This window comes from Hyaena hyaena, unplaced genomic scaffold (genome assembly GCF_003009895.1).
Source record: "Hyaena hyaena isolate Hyena2069 unplaced genomic scaffold, ASM300989v1 scaffold_115, whole genome shotgun sequence".
Classification (NCBI taxonomy): domain Eukaryota; kingdom Metazoa; phylum Chordata; class Mammalia; order Carnivora; family Hyaenidae; genus Hyaena; species Hyaena hyaena.
Window position 1 is genome coordinate 409,039 of NW_024080747.1, and position 18,846 is coordinate 427,884.

Genomic DNA, 18,846 nt, shown 5'->3' on the forward strand with positions numbered 1-18,846 from the left:
GGTCCATCCATGTTGCTACACATGGCCAGATTTCATTCTTTCTCATTGCCATGTAGTATTCCATGGTATAGATAAACCACATCTTCTTGATCCATTCATCTGTTGATGGACACTTAGGCTCTTTCCATGTTTTAGCTATTGTGGAGAGTGCTGCTATGAACATTGGGGTACATGTGCTCCTATGCCTCAGCGTTTCTGTATCCCTTGGGTAAATTCCTAGCAGTGCTATTGCTGGGTCATAGGGGAGTTCTAGTGTTAGTTTCCTGAGGACCCTCCACACTGTTTTCCAGAGGGGCAAATTACACTAATTTTTAAAAAAAAAAAATTTAACGTTTATTTATTTTGAGAAAGAGAGAGTGCAAGTGGGGAAGGCGCAGAGAGGGAGACATAGAATCTGAAGCAGGCTCCGGGTTCTGAACTGTCATTGCAGAGCCTGATGTGGGACTCGAACTCATGAACTGTGAGATCATGACCTGAGCTGAAGCTGGATGCTTCACTAACTGAGCCACCTAGGTGCCCCTAAATTACACTAATTCTAACTCTTCTATCCTTAGTTATCTTTAAAATACTAGGATAAACACTTCTTTTCAACAGCAATAAGGAGTCTCTCTATAATTATTACATATTTTGATGCATGAAGTAACAATTATATATAATGTATATATTGTGATAGTAACAGTATTTTATATGCTATATTATTTATATCATATATGATATATCATATAAATAACAAATAATTGTCTCACACTAATACATATAAAACACACGAATAGATTTCAGGGGGGAAAAAACAGACAAGAGACAGTTTGTGGGTTTACTTTCATAAGCAAGCTACCATGAATACTTTTGAGTCTTACAACTTGAAATAACCAGAAATGTACACTTTTTAAATTTTTGCCATTGGATAGCACGAACTGTTCTTTGCTTAAGTGTCTAGTTTGGAAGTATTATTTTTGTTTTTTTCATTTATTTATTGATTGGTTTTTGAGGTAGAGTGCAAGTAGGGGAGGGGCAGAGAGAGAGGGAAACACAAATCTGAAGCGGGCTCCTGGCTCTGAGCTGTCAGCACAGAGACCAACACGGGGCTTGAACTCACAAGCTGTGAGATAATGACCTGAGCCGAAGTCAGACACTTAACCAACTGAGCCACCAGGAAGCCCTGAGTTTGGAAGTGTTTTTTTTTAAACCAAAGCTTCTTACAGAAATCTATTTTCTCTAATGGACGGATATTGCATTTTTAAAAAGTGACAGTACCTTTTTTACCTAGTAGTTGAGTCCTATTAATTTTCATTAGAAAAGTTCCTGAATTTTGGAAATAGAAAGGATTTAAACAGAGAATTTTCATGTGCACTGATGATGTACAGAGGGTCCATGCCCATTTTGATTACCTGGGGTTATGTGGCAGGAAGTCTGAAGCTGCCTTCTGGAAATTCCTGTACAGCACAGCCCGGTGAACATCCTGAGCTGTCCTCACACACATGCAATTCTGAACCGTGAGATCAGAGTACAGAAGACAGAGGAAGTAGTACTGCCGAGTTCAAGTGGAGGAAACAAAGGAGAGACGGTTTTCCGGCACTCTCTCTGGTGCTATTTTGGACTCTGTGGTAACTTTTAACTCGGCGGCGATGCCCACGTATCTGGGTCTTTTAGCTCTCTGGCTTTTGATCCCCACCCCACCCCTCACCCTACATAGAACAGAAAGAGTTCCAGGAAATGAAGGGTGTAAAAGGAAAGAAAGCACTTGAATCATCACAGATGACAGCCAGGGTGGTAGGAGGTGGTTGGGATCTCTGGTGCTTCACGTCCAAACGGGTCCTCCAACAGCTGAGGGCTAAAGCAGCCCAGCCTGTCTCCATGGACACAGCCGGGGCCCCTCAAGACAAAAACACACATTGCTTTCTTCACCCGGTATCCAGTAGCCCTGGGTTTGTTTGGGTTTTTTTTAAACTTTAAATGTTACCATGCTATTAATAGGTAAAATATCCCCTTCTGGCTAAGTACATGTGCTTCCGGCATGATAGGTTCCTGCTGTCTCCCAATTAAAAGTTACTATCCTGTATGGTAACAAGAGAAATGAAACTTAACTCCGGAGGCATTATTAACATAAAGACAGGTCGTGGCCGGGTAGTTGACTAGCGATGACCTGCTGGGGGGGCGGGGGGGGGGGCTTTCTCTCTTGCCACCTGGTCCCCTTCCTCCTCTTTCCTGGAAGAGTAGCTATAAATCCTGACGCCCTCCCCTTCCTCTCTCACAGTACCCATCGATCAGAGGACAGACCGTAATTTTCTCAGTATCATCTTAAGAGAGCTCTGCCTCCTTTCAGGGCAGGGCCCCTGTTACTTTCTCCTAAACTTGGGTCTCCTCTGCTCAGTGACCCCCTTGTCCCTTTATCCGTAAGTACTGCGCCTCAGCCACTTGATTCTTTAGGATTCTCCTCACCTCGCAGGTTCTTACCCCACAGATAGTTTGGCACTGCTAGTATTCATGTTCATTGTTCCTTCTTCTTTGTCTGCTATCATTTTTTATGATTTCTGCCTGAAACCCTTATCCTCCCAATTTTGTACCACCTTTGGTCCTCTCTGCCTTTAAAGTGAGGTTCCAGGGGCGCCTGGGTGGTGTAGTCCGTTAAACACCTGATTCTTGATGTTGGCTCAGGTCATGATCTCCTGGTTCATGAGTCTGAGCCCTGCTCTAGGCTCTGAGCTGGCACCACGGAGCCTGCTTGGGATTCTGTCTCTCATTCTCTCTGTCCCTCTCCCCGTGTGCTGTCTCCCCTCTCAAAGTAAATAAACTTAAAAGAATTTTTTTTATTTTTTTTAAATGTCTTATTTATTTCTGAGAGAGAGAGAGAGAGACAGCGTGAGCAGGGGAGGGTCAGAGAGAGAGGGAGATACAGAATCTGAAGCAGGCTCTGGGCTCTGAGCTGGCTGTCAGCACAGAGCCCGACGCGGGGCTTGAAACCACAAACCATGAGATCATGACCTGAGCCCAAGTCGGACGCTTAACCAGCTGAGCCACCCAGGCGCCCCAAAAGAAATTTTTTAATGAGATTCCAAGTTCTGTGACAGAACCCTACTGAATTCTGACAACTCGAAAATGGAGACATGAACGTTTATATTCTGGGCTTTCATGGGGTTGATAAACAGTGAGTTTGGTTTTTGTGTGTGTGCTGTCTTCATTTCACATGTAAATCTGTTGAAACAGAGACAATCCGTAAATATTTGTCCTTCCTTTCTTGCCATGTTCAGGATGTGGTAGGTTCAAAAACTAAGCATGTGGCTATTTATCTTGGATACAAGATCTCTTTTGGTGTAGAGGGGTTTAAAAATCATGGCCCTCCCCAAAGCTCATTGAAAGAAATTCTTAACTATCCTTAAATTCTAGCATTCCTGCTCTGGGCAATGGGCACATTTATGAGTTTGAACATTTATACACCCAACTCATGTAAACAGCCTTGCTTTGATCATTCAGAATTGCCTTTAATTGCAAATGGCTCTTTTGGTTTATCCCATGGCATATTCTTTTTCTATGTTCACTCCTATAAATATATTCCTAATGATCCAGTTGCTCTCCAAAATCTAAGTTTTAATTTATAGTTATTTCTAAAGTACCTGAAGTACTTTCGGATCTTAATATTTCTGATATTTTGAATATTTTCCGTAATAGCTAAAGATTTGTTAATATTGTACTTTCTCTGCTTTTTTTTCCCCCTGGGTTTCATGCTCCATTTTTTTTTTTTAATGTTTGCTTATTTATTTGGGACCGGCTGGGGGCTGGTGCCGAGAGAGATAGAGACAGAGACAGAGAGACAGAGAGAGAGAGAGAGAGAGAGAGCGCAAGCGAGCAAGGGATAGAGAGAGAGAATCCCAGACAGGCTCTGTCTGCACTATCAGGGCTCAATCCCACAAATTGAGATCATGACCTGAGTCTAGATCAAGAGTCAGATGCTTAACCAACTGAGCCACCCATTGTACCCTATTGTTCTGTATTCTTTCTGTTTTGGTAAGTTTTTCGTTCTGCTTTTAAAATCTATGAGAAAATGCTATTTTGTTTACAGTAGCCATATTAAACATATTTTTAGAAATTTTGTTAGCACTAAGCAATGCAGGATACAAAATACTCTTTACCTGTTGAGGGTGCAAATAATAAAAGGGAACTCACTATCAGCAGCATCAATCTGCCTCTCCTGGAAATTGGAAAAGTCAGTTGCTGCCTCCTGGACATATTTTCTCTTGTCATATTGTTTAGTTGTTTTCCACTTGTGCTTGGCCTCAAAATACCACTACTGAGAAGTTACTTACTTTATGATTCTGCTTGTGATCGTTGTTTCTTCCGACAAGGAAGACAGTCTGTTTGAGCCACCCAATGTTTTCTTTGGGACGATGGGATAATATGGTTTCAAATTATTGCTCACCTAATTAATGACGTTTTGCACACAGTGCTGGTTCAGTGCAAGGGGAGTAAAAATACCACCTTTTCCTCCCCTCTCCCACCTTCCACATGGCCCTCCTCCAGTACAAATTGTAAATCACACCTGGGAAGGAGTGGACTATGTAGGTTGAGAGAAAATGTAAGCCCAAGCCCTTTTTAAAATGCTGATGGTTGCCCTGCACTGCACATGTACTCAGAGTTGTGCAGTCAGTATTAACCACACAGTTTCTTATATCCAGACCCTGGAAGGACAGAGATGGAGGCCACTATGAGAAAGGTGTATGATTGGCCACGCCCTGGGGTGCCTGGGTGGCTCTGTCGGTTAAGCATCTGACTTTGGCTCAGGTCATGATCACACAGTCCATGAGGTTAAGCCCTGCGTCGTGGTGTGGGCTGACAGCCAGCTCAGAGCCTGGAGCCTGTTTCAGATTCTGTGTCTCCCTCTCTCTCTGACCCTCCCCTGCTCGCTTGCGCGCTCGCTCGCTCGCTCTCTCAGAAATAAATAAAACATTTTAAAAAAATGATTGGCCACACCCTGGGCACGGAACAGTGGGGAGTTACGGGGACCTGGGAAAGAGCAAAGAGACTACTCCAGACTAGAGCCAGTGCACAGAGGGAGGACAGAACATGGTAAGCCCAGGGCCCCGGGGACACCAGCATGGCTCCAGCAGAGCATGCTCTCTGAAAAGCGGAGGAAGACGGCGCGACTCTGGCAGGTCTTGGCTCCTATGCAGATGCCGCAGTCGGATGCCCCATAGAAAGCCGTTGTTGGTCCCGGAGCAGCGGCCTAACATAATGGAGGCTGTGTCTCTGGATGATGAACCCGGGACATTGATGCCCCACGGGACTCGCAGACGGAGACCCTGGAGGCGACTGCTGTGTGTTCCGAGGGTCAAGAGGAACGTGCGCAGCAGCTGCGGCTCCCCGGAGCTGGTGGCTTCATCCTGAGGCAGTGACAAAAGAAAGCCCTTTCGGGTTTGTTTGTTCGTTCGTTTGTTTTTAAACATAAGCTAGTGTGAGTTGTGTTTCTGTCCCTTTGGAATCAGAATCGTGACAATTAAGTGATTTGGGGATTGAGTTGCCTTAAGCTTTAAAAGAAGAGCAGGGATTTGGGCACAGAGAATTAGGAGAAGATAGAAGGGCGGCAGTGAGTCACGTGATGGGTCACCGCACAGGTACTTGTCCTTTTTAATCCGGACAGAGGGGAGCTCTGTGAGACCCACTTAAAGAGGTGTGTTGGAGGGGCGCCTGGGTGGCTCAGTCAGTTAGGCATCCAGCTTTGGCTCAGGTCATGATCTTGCAGTTCCTGAGTTCGAGCCCCCATCGGGCTCTGTGCTGACAGTTCAGAGCCTGGAGCCTGCTTCAGATTCTGTGTCACCGTCTCTCTCTGCCCCTCTCCTGGTCACTCACTGTCTGTCTCTCTCTGTCTCTTTGTCAAAAATAAACAAACATGAAATATATTTAAAAAAAAAAAAAAGGTGTGTTGGGACCAGTTGGTGCCCTGGGGGAAGCCATTCCTCCATGTCTGGTTTAGCCACCAAACATTAGTCACCCCCTCAGCTGTGTCCGTGCACCAGGACTCAACGGAAATCGTTTTCAGCCAGCAGAGCCTTTCCTCTGCAGTCAGATAGTCTTTTTGCTCTTGTTCCTTTGGGCTCTGTTGGGTTCTTACATACAGTTTTCGAACGATATGTTAGGAGGCATCTATTGCTGACCATAGACGTCTCTTCTGCCTAACTGTTACATCTAAAACTCGGTTTGCCAAACCCCACCCACCCAGCCCCATTCCCTCTTGCATCCCCTGTATTTATGGTGGCGGTTCTGTCTCCCCCGCTCCCCAGCTAACCTTGGGGTTATCTTAGATGTCGCTCTCCATTGCTTGTTCTCTGCTCCCTTCTGCCGTTATCTCTGGATTGGTTCTGCAGTGCAGTCTCTGCTGCTTGCCTTGGACGTGCCCTCCTCTCTGCCTCCAGGCTCCCACCCCCACCCTGAGCCTGGCCACAGATGGAGTCGAATCCTCCAGAAGTACGGGGTCGGCAGGCGCGCACAGTGGAAGTGTGGGAGAAGGTGGGCCCTTAATACCCTCCCGTTTCATTCCTTCTGCTTAAAGATGTTCCCTTTCTCCCTGCTGCCAAACAAATGAAGTCCAAAAGCAGCCCTCTCTCATTAAGAGTGAAACTTGACCACGGCATAATTGACTCTTCTTTGTGCTGCCTGTACTTGAGAGAAAACCACACTGTTCAGTTTCCTTGTGCCTGTGTGACTCTACCTTATCCACGTGTTTTGCTTCTGCCTTTCCTTGTATTTCTGTGCCTTCTGGCATCTCTACAAGTCTAAATTACATGTACCCAGCTCAAACGTCTGTCCTCCCTTCCCCAATGACTCTTGCACAAATACTCTATCGCTCTGGATAGAGAAGCAGCAGAGCTGACTGAATTGTGATAATGGCAAGTTTTGATTTGCTCCATCCAAAGGAATTGATTGATTTTAATTTACAGCACAAATAGAAATACCATTTATACTTCCGCATTCTTATACTGAAATGTATTTCTTTTTAATGTTGTTTTTTTTTTTTTTTTCTGAGAGAGAGAGAGAGAGAGACAGCATGAGCAGGGGAGGGTCAGACAGGGAGATACAGACTCTGAAACAGGCTTCAGGCTCTGAGCTGTCAGCACAGAGCCCGACACAGGGCTCGAACCCACGATCTGTGAGATCATGACCTGAGCTGAAGTCTGACACTTAACGGATTGAGCCACCCAGGCGCCCCCTGAAATGTATTTCTGACAGCTGTCATGGGTGTCAGCTAAATGAGAAAAGACTTATTGCACCCCCCCCACCGCACATGCATACACAGTGATCATGCCTATTTCCTCCACAGATGGTCCCTGATTCTCCTCTTGACAATTGGAAGAGATTTCTGCTTTCCCAAGGCACCATCTTTATGGTAGACACCCCTTAAAACCTGTATTCTGCTTTACTTAGGTGCTAAATTAAGATTCCTTATAGAGGCTGAGTTCCTAGAGAGGGCAGCATCTGACCGTGTATTTTATACTTAGTAGGACCTCAAACATTTGAGGATAGTGGGGCAGCTGGGTGGCTCAGTTGGTTAAGCATCTGACTCTTGATTTCAGCTCAGATCATAATCTCACAGTTGGTGAGTTTGAGACCCGGATCGGGCTATGCACTTGGAGTGCAGAGCCTGCTTGGGATTCTCTATCATCTTCTGTTTGTTCCTCCCCCACTCATGATCTCTCTCTCCCCCTCTCTCTCCCCTCCCTCTCCCCCTCTCTCTCTATCCCTCTCTTCCTCGCCCTCTCTCCCTCTCTTTCTCAAAATAAATAAATAAAACATTAAGAAATAAAAACACTTGAAAACATTGAGGATAGCAAACCCACCTATTTTTATGATTTATGCTATATTTTATACCTTCTTTATAATATTAATGTTTTTAAGTGTTCATAAAATAATACAGTGCATTAAAATTTATAAAGAACTCAATTCCTGCCTCTTCCATTCTCTATCTGCCTCCCCGGTAGCTTCTTGTGACTGTACCTGATTTTAGTTGTGGTTGTTACTTCATTATCGACAAAAATGTTTATATCTTGTTCTTTCTTATTAACTTTAAACCTTCTCTTCACTTTCCTGTTTTGATGGACCATAAGTCAACTCAAACTAAGTCCCTGCTTCCCTCTATCTACTCCCAATGTTAAGTAGGCATATCCCTCTTTCTAAGTTCTACTTTCTCTTTTATCTCTTTATTTTTTAATTTTTTAAATGTTTCTTTTTGAGAGAGAGAGAGAGAGAGAGAGAAAGCACACACTGGAGGGACAGAGAGAGAGACACATAATCTGAAGCAAGCTGCAGGCTCTGAGCTGTCAGCACAGAGCCCAATGCAGGGCTCAAACCCACGAAAACCATAAGAACATGTAAGAAGAGACCAATAAATCAAAATGATAATAGGATTTTTCTTTACCTCTCACACTTGCAAAGATCAAAAATTTTAAACTAGTCCTCATTAAAATTATTATTCTTATCCTACGTGCTATAGGCACTCAGAAAACAATTGTTTTTTAGTTTAATACTTTATTAGTAAGAACGTGTAAACACTGTTTCATATGGTTGGTATGGGTTACCAAACATCTACTGAGGGCAATTTGGCAACAACTATAAATGCTTTAAATTGTGTACCTGACACAGGTGTTCCATTTCCAGGAAGTTATCCTATGGATATATTCACACACATAAAAAACATACGAGGATATGTATTGCAGTGTTATTTGCATTTGTCATTAGACTGAAATCCACCTAAATGCTCATCAATAAGGAACCGGTTAAATTATAATTAATCCATTAGAGTGGAAGTCCATGCAGTCATGAAAAAGAATGAGGAAGCCCTGTATATTCTGATAGGGAAAGAGCACCAAAAAAAAAATTAAAGAAAAAAAAAAAAAAAAAAAAAGCAAGCTATATTATAACATGGTATCATTTGTGCTTAAAAATACACACACTCAGGGTGCCTAGGTGGCTCAATTGGTTAAGCGTCTGACTTCGGCTCAGGTCATGATCTTGCAGACCATGAGTTCAAGCCCCGTGTTGGGCTCTGTGCTGACAGCTCAGAGCCTGGAGCCTGCTTCGGATTCTGTGTCTTCCTCCCTCTCTGTCTCTCCCCCACTTGCACTCTATCTCTGTCTCTCCCTCATAAATAAATAAACTTTAAAAAAAAAATACACTCATATGTACACAGCCTCTTCCTGGGAAGACACACAGTTGTCAGGAACAGTAGTAGATGCTTCTTTGGAGAAAACCTGGGCCACTGTGAAATAGGGGTAGGAGGGAGATTTGGTTTTTGATTTGTAGCTTTTTTTTTAAATTTATTTTTGAGAAAGCACAAGTAGGGAAGGGGCTGAGAGAGAGGAGGAAAAAGGATTTAAAGCAGGCTCCAGCTGACAACAGCAAGCCCCTTGTGGGGCTTGAACTTGAGAACTGTGAGATCATGACCTCAATTGAAGTCAGAAGTTCAACCAACTTAGCCACCCAGGTGCCCCATTTTTGTAATTTTTTTTTTAAATTGAAATCTCATTGAAACACAATGTGACACGAGTTGCAGGTGTACAACATAGTGATTCCATAGGTCTATGTGTCATGCCACGATCACCAGTGCAGTTACCATACAATATTCAATACCATCTGACTACATTCCCCGCGCCGTATCTTTCATCCCCCCTGACTTATTCCATAACAGGAAGCCAGTATTTCCCCTTCACCCATTTTGCCCATCCTCCTGTCCCTAACCCTAACCCCTGCCCCTCTGACAGCTGTCAGTTTGTTCTCTGCATTTACGGGTCTCTTTCTGCTTTTAGATTGTATTTATTCATTTGTTTTCTTTTTAGACTCCAAATATAAATGAAATCATAAGATACTCGTCTTAGTCTGACATACTTAGCATGATACTCTCTAGGTCCATCCATTTTGTGACATGTAGCAAGGTCTCATTCTTTTAAATGGCTGTGTGATACTCCATTGTGTGATACCTCATTGTGGTTTTGATTTTCATTTCCCTGATGACTGGGGAAGATTAGACACCTCTTTTCATGGGTCGTTGGCCATGTGTATGGCTTCTTTGGAAAAATGTCTATTCAGGTCCTCTGCCCATTTTTTTAGTGAGATTATTTGGTTTTTGGTGTTGAGTTCTGTAAGTTCTTTATATATTTTGGATATTAACTACTTACCCTATATATCGTTTGCAAATAGCTTCTTGCATTCAGTAGGTTGCCTTTTTGTTTTGTTGATGGTTTCCTTCACACTGTCAAGGCTTTTATTTTGGTGTACTCCCAATAGTTTATTTTTGCTTTTGTTTCCTTTGCCAAAGGAGACATGTCTAGAAGAATGTTGCTAAGGTTAATGTCAAAGAGATTACTCACTATGTTTTCTCCTAGGAGTGTTATGGTTTCAGGTCTCACAAGTGAGTCTTTAATCCATTTTGAGTTTATTTTTGCGTATGGTATAAGAAGTGGTCCAGTTTCATTCTTTTACATGAAGCTGTCCATTGTTCACAGCACCATTTATTGAATAGACCATCCTTTCCCTATTGTGCATTCTCCTTTGCTCTTTCATAGATTAACTGACCAAGTAAGTGTGGGTTTACTTCTGGGCTCTCTATTCTGTTCCATTGATCTGTGTGTCTGTTTTTGTGCCAGTACCATACTGTTCTGATGACTACAGCTTTGTATAATATACCCTGAAATCTGGGATTGTAATGCCTACAGCTTTGTTCTTCTTTGTCAAGGTTGCTTTGGGTATCTGGGGTCTTTTGTGGTTCCATACAAATTTTAGGATTATTTGTTCTCGTTATGTGAAAAATGCTATTGGTATTTTGATAGGAATTGCACTGACTGTGTAGATTGCTTTGGACAGTATAAACATTTTAACAATATTCTTTCAGTCCATGAACATGGGCTGTCTTTTCATTTGTGTCCTCTTCTCTTTCTTTCATCAATGTTTTACAGTTTTAAGAGTTCCACTTGTAACTTTTGAACTACGCCTTCTTCTAATACTTATTCAGAAGTGAATATGTAGACAGATAACAAAAAATGTAAAGTTTCTAGACAAAGGATATACCATATCCAAATTGTAAATGAAAGACTTTTTCTCGACTTAAACAAGTCTTATTTGGGAAATTTGGCATTTACTTTGCCATTGGAGAGGCTGAGGGGTCTTAAAGGGGTCTTAGATGGTCTTCATCACCAACTCCTGCACCTTTGCACCCCATTCTGTTCCTTTATGGTTCCTATGATGTCTCAATTTGTACTATGGCTGCTGCCCACCCACCCTCAGAGTCCGCCTCTGTCCTTATAGCCCATCTCTTTGCTTCTCATGTATTGTCACCTTTACCTGCCAGCCAGCCTTATAGCCACTAAGCAAGCAGCACATCAAAAACAAGGGTTTGGTGCCCCAGGCCGTGGCTTGCCCAGGTGCACATTACTGCTCAGTACAGTTTCAGCATAGCACTGTATTGTGACACAGCTGGCCTTAATCACAACAATCCCATTTCCAGGATTTTATCTCCTTGAGATTGTGTGGTGAAACACATTCTGTCTTCATGTCATTTCCAAACCTTGTTGGTCGAGACAGTGGCTTCAGGATATGATGATTAGGGATTTTTTTTTTAAGTGACCTACCCTCACCCATACTACCAAAGTAGTTTGTGACATTTTTTTATGCCATTCACTTAGACCAGTTTAACTTGAAGGTAGATTCAAACACAGGCATTCATCACTGCAATTAGAAAGGAACACAAGTACCTAGAATGAACCACAGAGAGGCACCTTTTCTCATTCACTGGAGACACAGCCCAATCATTCACCTGAGATGTAACTTAATCCTCATTCTGCCCAGTAGCTATTTGACTTGCTTGGGATGGTGGCTAAATTCACCTCATTCCCAGCATGAGGGACAGAGGGCCTGGGAGATGAATATGACAAGAGAACAGAGAGCAGAGTTTACCTTACAGAGACTCTTTCCAGGATGAATGGGAGTTGGCTTTGTGTAAGAATTCTGATTCTGAACAATTGTGAAACCGTGATCATCTCATCATCAGATTAATGAGGTCTGGGAATTGACACATAATGTACTGTCTGGTAGGGATTGTCCAACCCATGTTTTTATTTGTAGATTGTCTAAATGCATTCTCCTCAACGGTACGATAAGGCTTGGTTGGCATAGCCTGCCTCTGTCTCATTGCTCTGGAATTCCTACTGAAAAGCTTTCCAGGCCTATCAGTGCTACTTCAGTTGGGTTGGAGATGGGAGAAGAAATGACTTGCCAAGGCCAAGGGCAGGTTGATCCTGTGTTCCCAGCATCTGCTGCTGCTTCTGAGGATCCTTAAAACTGTCAGCCACTTATTTGTGTCGACTGCCCAGCTCTGAGCATCCTGCCTTGTCAGGAAAGACCTTTCCGACAAGCATGTGTTGAGAGAGGAAGGTTGGAACCCTCCACCGCTGGGCGTCCTCTAGGACCACCTCCACTGATCGCTGACACGCTCAGGCTCATTTTGCAAGTACTTAACACCCGCAGCGATCATTTGGCAGAAAGAGCCTTTGCCATCACTGCAGGTAGGGTGTGGGGCGAAGATCGGCTCATGGGGTGTTGGAGAAAGCAGACCTCAACCTCGCCAGGAGAGCTCACTGAGGACGAGGTGGACCCTGTGAGCACCATTATACAGAATCCATGCCAGTATAAGATCCCAGACTGGTTCTGGAACAGACCAAAGGATGTCAGGGATGGAAAAAAATCCAACCAGGTCCTGGTCAGTGGTATGAAAAACAAACTCCATGAAGACCTGGAGTGGCAGATAAAGATTCGGGCCCAAAGAAGGTGGCAACACTGCCGGGGACTCTGTGTCCAAGGCCAGCACTCGAAGACTGTGTGCTGCTGTGGCTGCACTGTGGGTGTGTCCAGGAAATCTTTAGGCCTCCTCTGTGAATAAATAGTTTATACACGAATGGAATGAAGGAAGGAAGGGAGGGAGGGAGGGACAGAGAGAGAAAGGAAAGAAAAGCAAAAAGAAAAGGAAGGAAAGAAAAGGAAAAGAAAGATTATTCTTTTGGTTTTGGGATTTTTTTTAGGTGACCTTTGTAGTCAATGTCCCTGAAAGGCCTTGTCTTCTTGTTTAAAAAAAAAGAAAGAAAGAAAGAGGGGCACCTGTGTAGCTCAGTCATTTAAGGGTCCAACTCCTGATTCGGCTCAGGTCACGGTCCCAGGGTCGTGGGATCGAGCCCCATATCTGGCTCTGTGCTGAGCATGGAACTTCATTAAGCTCTCTGTCTCCTTCTGCCCCTCCCTGACTCATGCAGGTGCTTTCTCTTTCTTTGTAAGGGGAGAAAAAAACTGATTGCTTTATTTTCATGCTTTAAACAAGACTTGTTACTTCCTCTCCCTTGTCGTGAGTTCAGCTTTAGTGATGGTAACTTGAGAGTTACTGAGGGGCCTCGAGGAACCACTCCAGTTCCCTCCCACACTCTGCTCACTCAGACACAGGTGGTTTCTGCTTTTGGGATCATCCCTAGTGTCAGTTGGCTGCCACAGGACCTCAGAGGTGCTTGCAGGAATGATCTCTCCTGCGTTAGGAATCAACTTGCTTGAGTTTCTATAGCATCTCTACATCAACAAAACTCTAAAACTGAATCAGCCCATACACGAATGTCACTTCCTGTTTGAGACCCTACAGAATGAATCCCACGTCAGTCAGCATGTAGAAAGGACCGCTATGAGCAAAATGCTGAGCTGAGTGCTGTGGAAAAAACACTTATCCAACTTAGTAGTTGGATAAGTAAGACGTTTGCCCAGAGCTTAGGCCCTCATAGGACTACATTCAAACAGAGGGGCACATTTTTATGAGTGCTTCGTAGTGGGGAGGCTCTGAGTACACAGAGATGCTGTACAGGGTAGCAGGGGCTTGGTTCCTGTATAACACTGAGTAAATATGTAAATAAATGCTGAGTGGATTATTGAGGGTCCACACACACTCATTCTCCCCCCTTAAAGAGGGGTTCTCAAGTGAATTGCTGTCTGATGCCTTTGAAGAATCGGAATAATGTGTGTGTTTGGAGAGGGTGGTTAGGAGAGATAGGCTCTAAAGCCCCTTAACAGTTCTCAGATTCTGAGTGTGTGAATTGAACTTGATGCTAACATTAAATAAAATCTTGTATTTTAAACCATAGCAGTGTTTTCCTGTTAATATTTCAAAGCCTTCCATGTACCTTTTGTCGCATAATGCAATTCGTTTACGGACTGAGCTCTTTTAATGTATATAAGTGCTTTTGAGTACCTTGAGAGTTGAAGAAGTGGCAAGTTGGGCTTCTGTCCTTGAATATTCATGTACTTAGAAAAAGAGAAATACTAACTACAGTATAAGAATATGCACCACATGTAGGGATTGTTAATTGGATACCTTGTCACATACCCTTGGTGTTGATTTTGACACTGCTGCGGTGTTAGTGGTATGGGCGTGCCTTCTCATATACTGTGGAAAGTGTCTTAAGCAAGCAACCACAAAACTTCAACTAACCAATGGCATTTCCTGCCTGTGCGGTCATCTGCAGGTGAAGACACCAAATAGGCAGTAAAGCAGGATTAAAATTAGCCAAACTGTCATAGCGATGCTATCTTAGCATTTTCCCTTTATGTTCAGCCACCGTGGCGCTCTCACATTCTCAGAAAAAGTTCTTGTGAATTCTGTGCTTTGCAGGCTGACGCTGAAGAAGGTCTGCTCCGTGTAAATTAAAACACCATGTACCTGTCCTCCCCTGTTCCTTTTACTCTTCTTGCTTCTATTGGAATTGATGTCCCCAGTCCCTAAGATTGAGGGAGCTCAACTCCTGTATCCACACACTCATTACCTCCATTCCTTAATGATTCAGCGTGTAAACCATCCTGACTTGTTTTTCTCTCTAGTCCTTCTTTCACCGAGGTCAGTCCTAGTTTCCTAAAAGCCTAGTGATCATTATTACATACCAGCACTCACCTGGACTCTGTGGTCAGTATAAAAGTTAATAAGATCCTCACCCAGCCGTGGAGCTCTCACACTAAAGAGCTAATAAGGGGGCTAGATGGATAGACCGGTGATTGAGGGAGAGGGGGTAGATGGCAGGGAAAAGAGCTAGAGAATATGAGGATGAGTGTGGACCCAGAGACCTCCCAGATGGACAGACCTGAGCTCGAATCCTAACTCAGAACCATGCTGATTCTGTGAAGTTGGGCACGTTGATCTGTGAGAGCCTCCAATTCCAGATCTGTAAGCTGGGAGTGCTAATTCCTACCCAGCCTGGAATAGGTACCTGCTTACAGAGGAAGGTCCCTGGTTAAAACATGGCCAACCCAAAGTGGGACCTATATAACTACAACAGTAGGTGGTAAGTAACATAAGTGAAATGCAGACAAAGGGGCGGGGGCTCCCAGCAGGAAGACTCACAGCTGGCAGCGAGCGAGCGAGCGTGTGTGCTGAGCACGTGTGTGCAGGGGCCCTCCCAGCCTCCAGGTGATCTGTCGCTTCAGCACGCAGCTAGCAGGGCAGAGCTGGGCAGTGCGGGGCCCACCAGCACCTGCTCGGGAGCTACAGAACCGGATGTTTACCTGCGGGGCAGGCGGGACCCTGAGCTCCTGCCCTGGAGGCGCCGGCTGAAGGGCTTCACGATGGAGATCTGGAAAGGGCACAGCTGTCCACGTTGACTTCAGCCTGTTGTGGGGCTTGAACATTGTTCCACTCTCCAGAAAGCAAGGGTTTCTCATCATCTTTCCTTCCACAACCCCCCTTCCCTGGATGTCTAAGGTGAAGCGTTTTTCTCTCTTCTCCAGCCCAGAGGCTGAGAATGGCTTGGAGGAGAAAAAGAAGATCTGCAGGTCGCCAACAGCCCAGTCTCCTACCCCATCCTGCGAGGCCGAGTCCCCAGACCAGAAGAGACTCATTTCCTTGCGGTGAGTGTCCTCACGTTGACTCTTGGTTCTTTGGGGCCTTTGGTGGGGAGGAGGGGAGGCTGGGAGGAGCTGGCGTTGCTAGTTTGATGGTGGTTGTCACGAGTGAGGATCCACTGTAAGCAGATGGCCCCCTGAGAAAGAAGGTGGGGTGGTTTTCCTCAACCCGGGCGCTGATGCTTGCCTTCCTTTCTCATCCCTTCCTGGCAGCATCTTTTCTCCTTCCTGCCCCAACCTACTACAGAACACCTGCCCCTCTCTTCAAGGACTGATCTTGCTGAGTGATAGGGCCAGGACGGCCCACCGTCTGGCATAGATTGACCCGGCACCTGGAAAGGCTGGCCAGGTGCTGGTGGGGCCCGCCCAGGTCGGAGTATCTGCTCTCCCTGTGTGTGTGCACACCTGCTGTCTCGCTTTCCTGGCAGCCACGAAAAAGCGGAGGGGGAGCCCTGCCTGGGGATCTCCCAACAGGGTGTGCGTGTCTCCGGGCGCTGCCTGTTGTCCTGGGCCGCTGCTGGGAGCCAGCGTCAGTTTGGTCGTGAACCTAGAGGGGAGCAGGCAGTTTTGAGATGAGCCACGGTCCCTGTCACTCTCAGAGACTCGTTGTTACATGCTTTGTTCACATGCCAAGAAGAAGTAGGAGCTTAAAGTTGCTTTTTTGCCCTTAGAAGAGAATGATCCTTTCAGTGGTCACTGATGGTGCATGTAGCCAGGGGTCTGTCCTGAGTGGTGGAGTGATTGCTCTTCTCGCTCTTACGGGAACTGTCAAAACTGCACCTTCTGGGGCTTCTGGCCTCTGCTGAAGGATAATTAAATAACTCCTGCCTTTCCCTTCCTCTCTGGCTACGCAGCCCATTACCTCTCTCCACATCCTTCCTTCACTCAAGACCAAAAGTAAGTCTTCTCTCTCCCCCACGTTTTTCTTTTCTATTGCTTCCACTTCTCTCTTCATCAGTTCTGCATGGCTGTTTTGACACCTCACTTTCAACCCTTCTTTCTACAGCTGTTTGCTGTCAGAGCACCTCACCTCACTCAGCAAATGGGTCTCGGGCAAACGCACAAAGCATGTTGTTTCTTGTATCTTTCACCATTATTGACTGGCTCCAGCGGGCGCTTTAAAAACACTGTGGGTTTTTCTCCACCTCCCCCAGGCTTCGTGTGAGAATAATACACTCAATCATGAGGGCATGTTTGTTAAATGGTGTGGGTGTGTCATCTGTGCAGTTGCAAAGAGCCCCACGCTTGATTTAATGCTCTGCTCTCACTGGAAATTCCCAATTCTTGAATAAGAGGCCCTCCGTTTTCATTTTGCACTGGACCTCCGGTCCTGCTCAGAGTGACCTGTGAGATGAGAGAGTAACACAGTTGAGCAGACACAAAGATATCCATACCATATAAATAGGCGCCCCTCCCACCGCATCCCCAGAGACTAGTGCTGTGCAGACAAGCCCCATCTCTCGTGCCTCTTGAATTCATCACGGTACAGCTGCCCTACTTGTCACAATTTGCTTACAGTCCTTCACAAGGTCCGATTGTTGCCTTGGTGATTCCAGTAACGTTTACTAGTGTAAATCAGTAGAGGTGATTAATTCAGATTAGTGGATAGTATAAATAATAGGTAACTTGCCATTTGTAAAAATAATTTTATTTTTGACTACAAATGGTGACTTATAATTTGAAAAAATAAAAAAAGTAAGCCCTAGAATTATAAAGGAATGTGTATCTGTGAATAGGGTCAGTGGCCAGTAGCTAAAACCAGATCTGACACCCTGAATCAATGAGAGGTATTTCACCTGTGGTTAGAACATCATGGACCCAAACTGTTGGGGCTGGCAGGGGCTTGGAATATCATATAGCCTATCTGTTCAGAGCTGAGAAACCCGGAGTCTAAAGTCTTAAGTCTAAAGTCTTAACTCCAGTCCTTTCTCTCTCAGTCACACCCTTATACCACCTGAGTTACTCAGGGTTCTTAAGTCTGCTTTGAACTAAATACTCATTTTAACTGCGTCTCTTTCTAAGGAGTCATATTGTAGAATCATGGATTTCATGTGCCATTTTTCCCCATGCTCAAAACAACTACGTAATTGTATCATAAAAGTTGTTCATATATACACCTCTAAAAATCATACACGCATTCCACTTGAAAATAATTCTGTCTGTAAGATTGAAGATGTGTGCCAATTCACACATCTACTCCAATGAAGAGCCAGGACTGGAATCATGTTAGAAACAAACACTGGAGCTCCAACCTCTGCCCTTAGTAGAACAAAGGAAAACTTGACTTTGAAACATGGTCTTCATTTTTATCCTGATTTCACTTCTGCTGTTTTCCCACTCTGAGGTGTTTTGTTTCTCTTTTCCTCACACCCAACTCCTGCTCATCCCCTGAGGCCCAGTGTATTAAACCCGCACTGTGCTATCCATTACCTCTTACCTTCTTTTGACTTAGAATCTCTCTGTACCTCCTCCTAACACCTCTGGTACGTATTATTTGGCACTAAGTCTTGTGCTGCCTTTTAAAAAAGATGTTGAATGCATCCACAGGCTCCTTAAAGAAAAAGGAGCCTCTAGGCCTTTAATACAATGCCCTACTCATTTAACCCATGTTAAATATTAATAGAATTCTGAAACAAAAATACTGTTTAATTGAGCTATAGCTGCAGTTTTGTTTAATAATTTGCCTATAGTACTCCTCTTGTACTGCCTAAAATACTTTGAGATGGTATAATTACCTTCACAATTCAGTTAGTATTTCTCGCTTCTAGAAATCTGCATTGCTGCGGACTGAGAGTGCCACCCTGTAAAACCACCCCATCTCCTACGCACTGTGCCATGTAAATGCTCGTAGAGTATCATGAGTGATCACTGATGTCCAAAAAAACAAAACAAATGTCAGGTTTTCCTAGGAGATGGTATACTAATCAAGATTTATTATAATAGGATTAA

General features: G+C 44.4%; 1 protein-coding gene across 1 annotated transcript in view; it reads left to right on the forward strand.

Moving 5' to 3' along the window:
• GRAMD2B (GRAM domain containing 2B) overlaps window positions 1-18,846 on the forward strand; it is a 68,085-nt gene that overhangs the window by 24,748 nt on the left and 24,491 nt on the right. Inside the window, exon 2 of the mRNA XM_039236705.1 lies at window positions 15,784-15,903. Coding sequence (XP_039092636.1) covers window positions 15,784-15,903 — 120 coding nt within the window. The remainder of the gene's footprint in view (window positions 1-15,783; window positions 15,904-18,846) is intronic.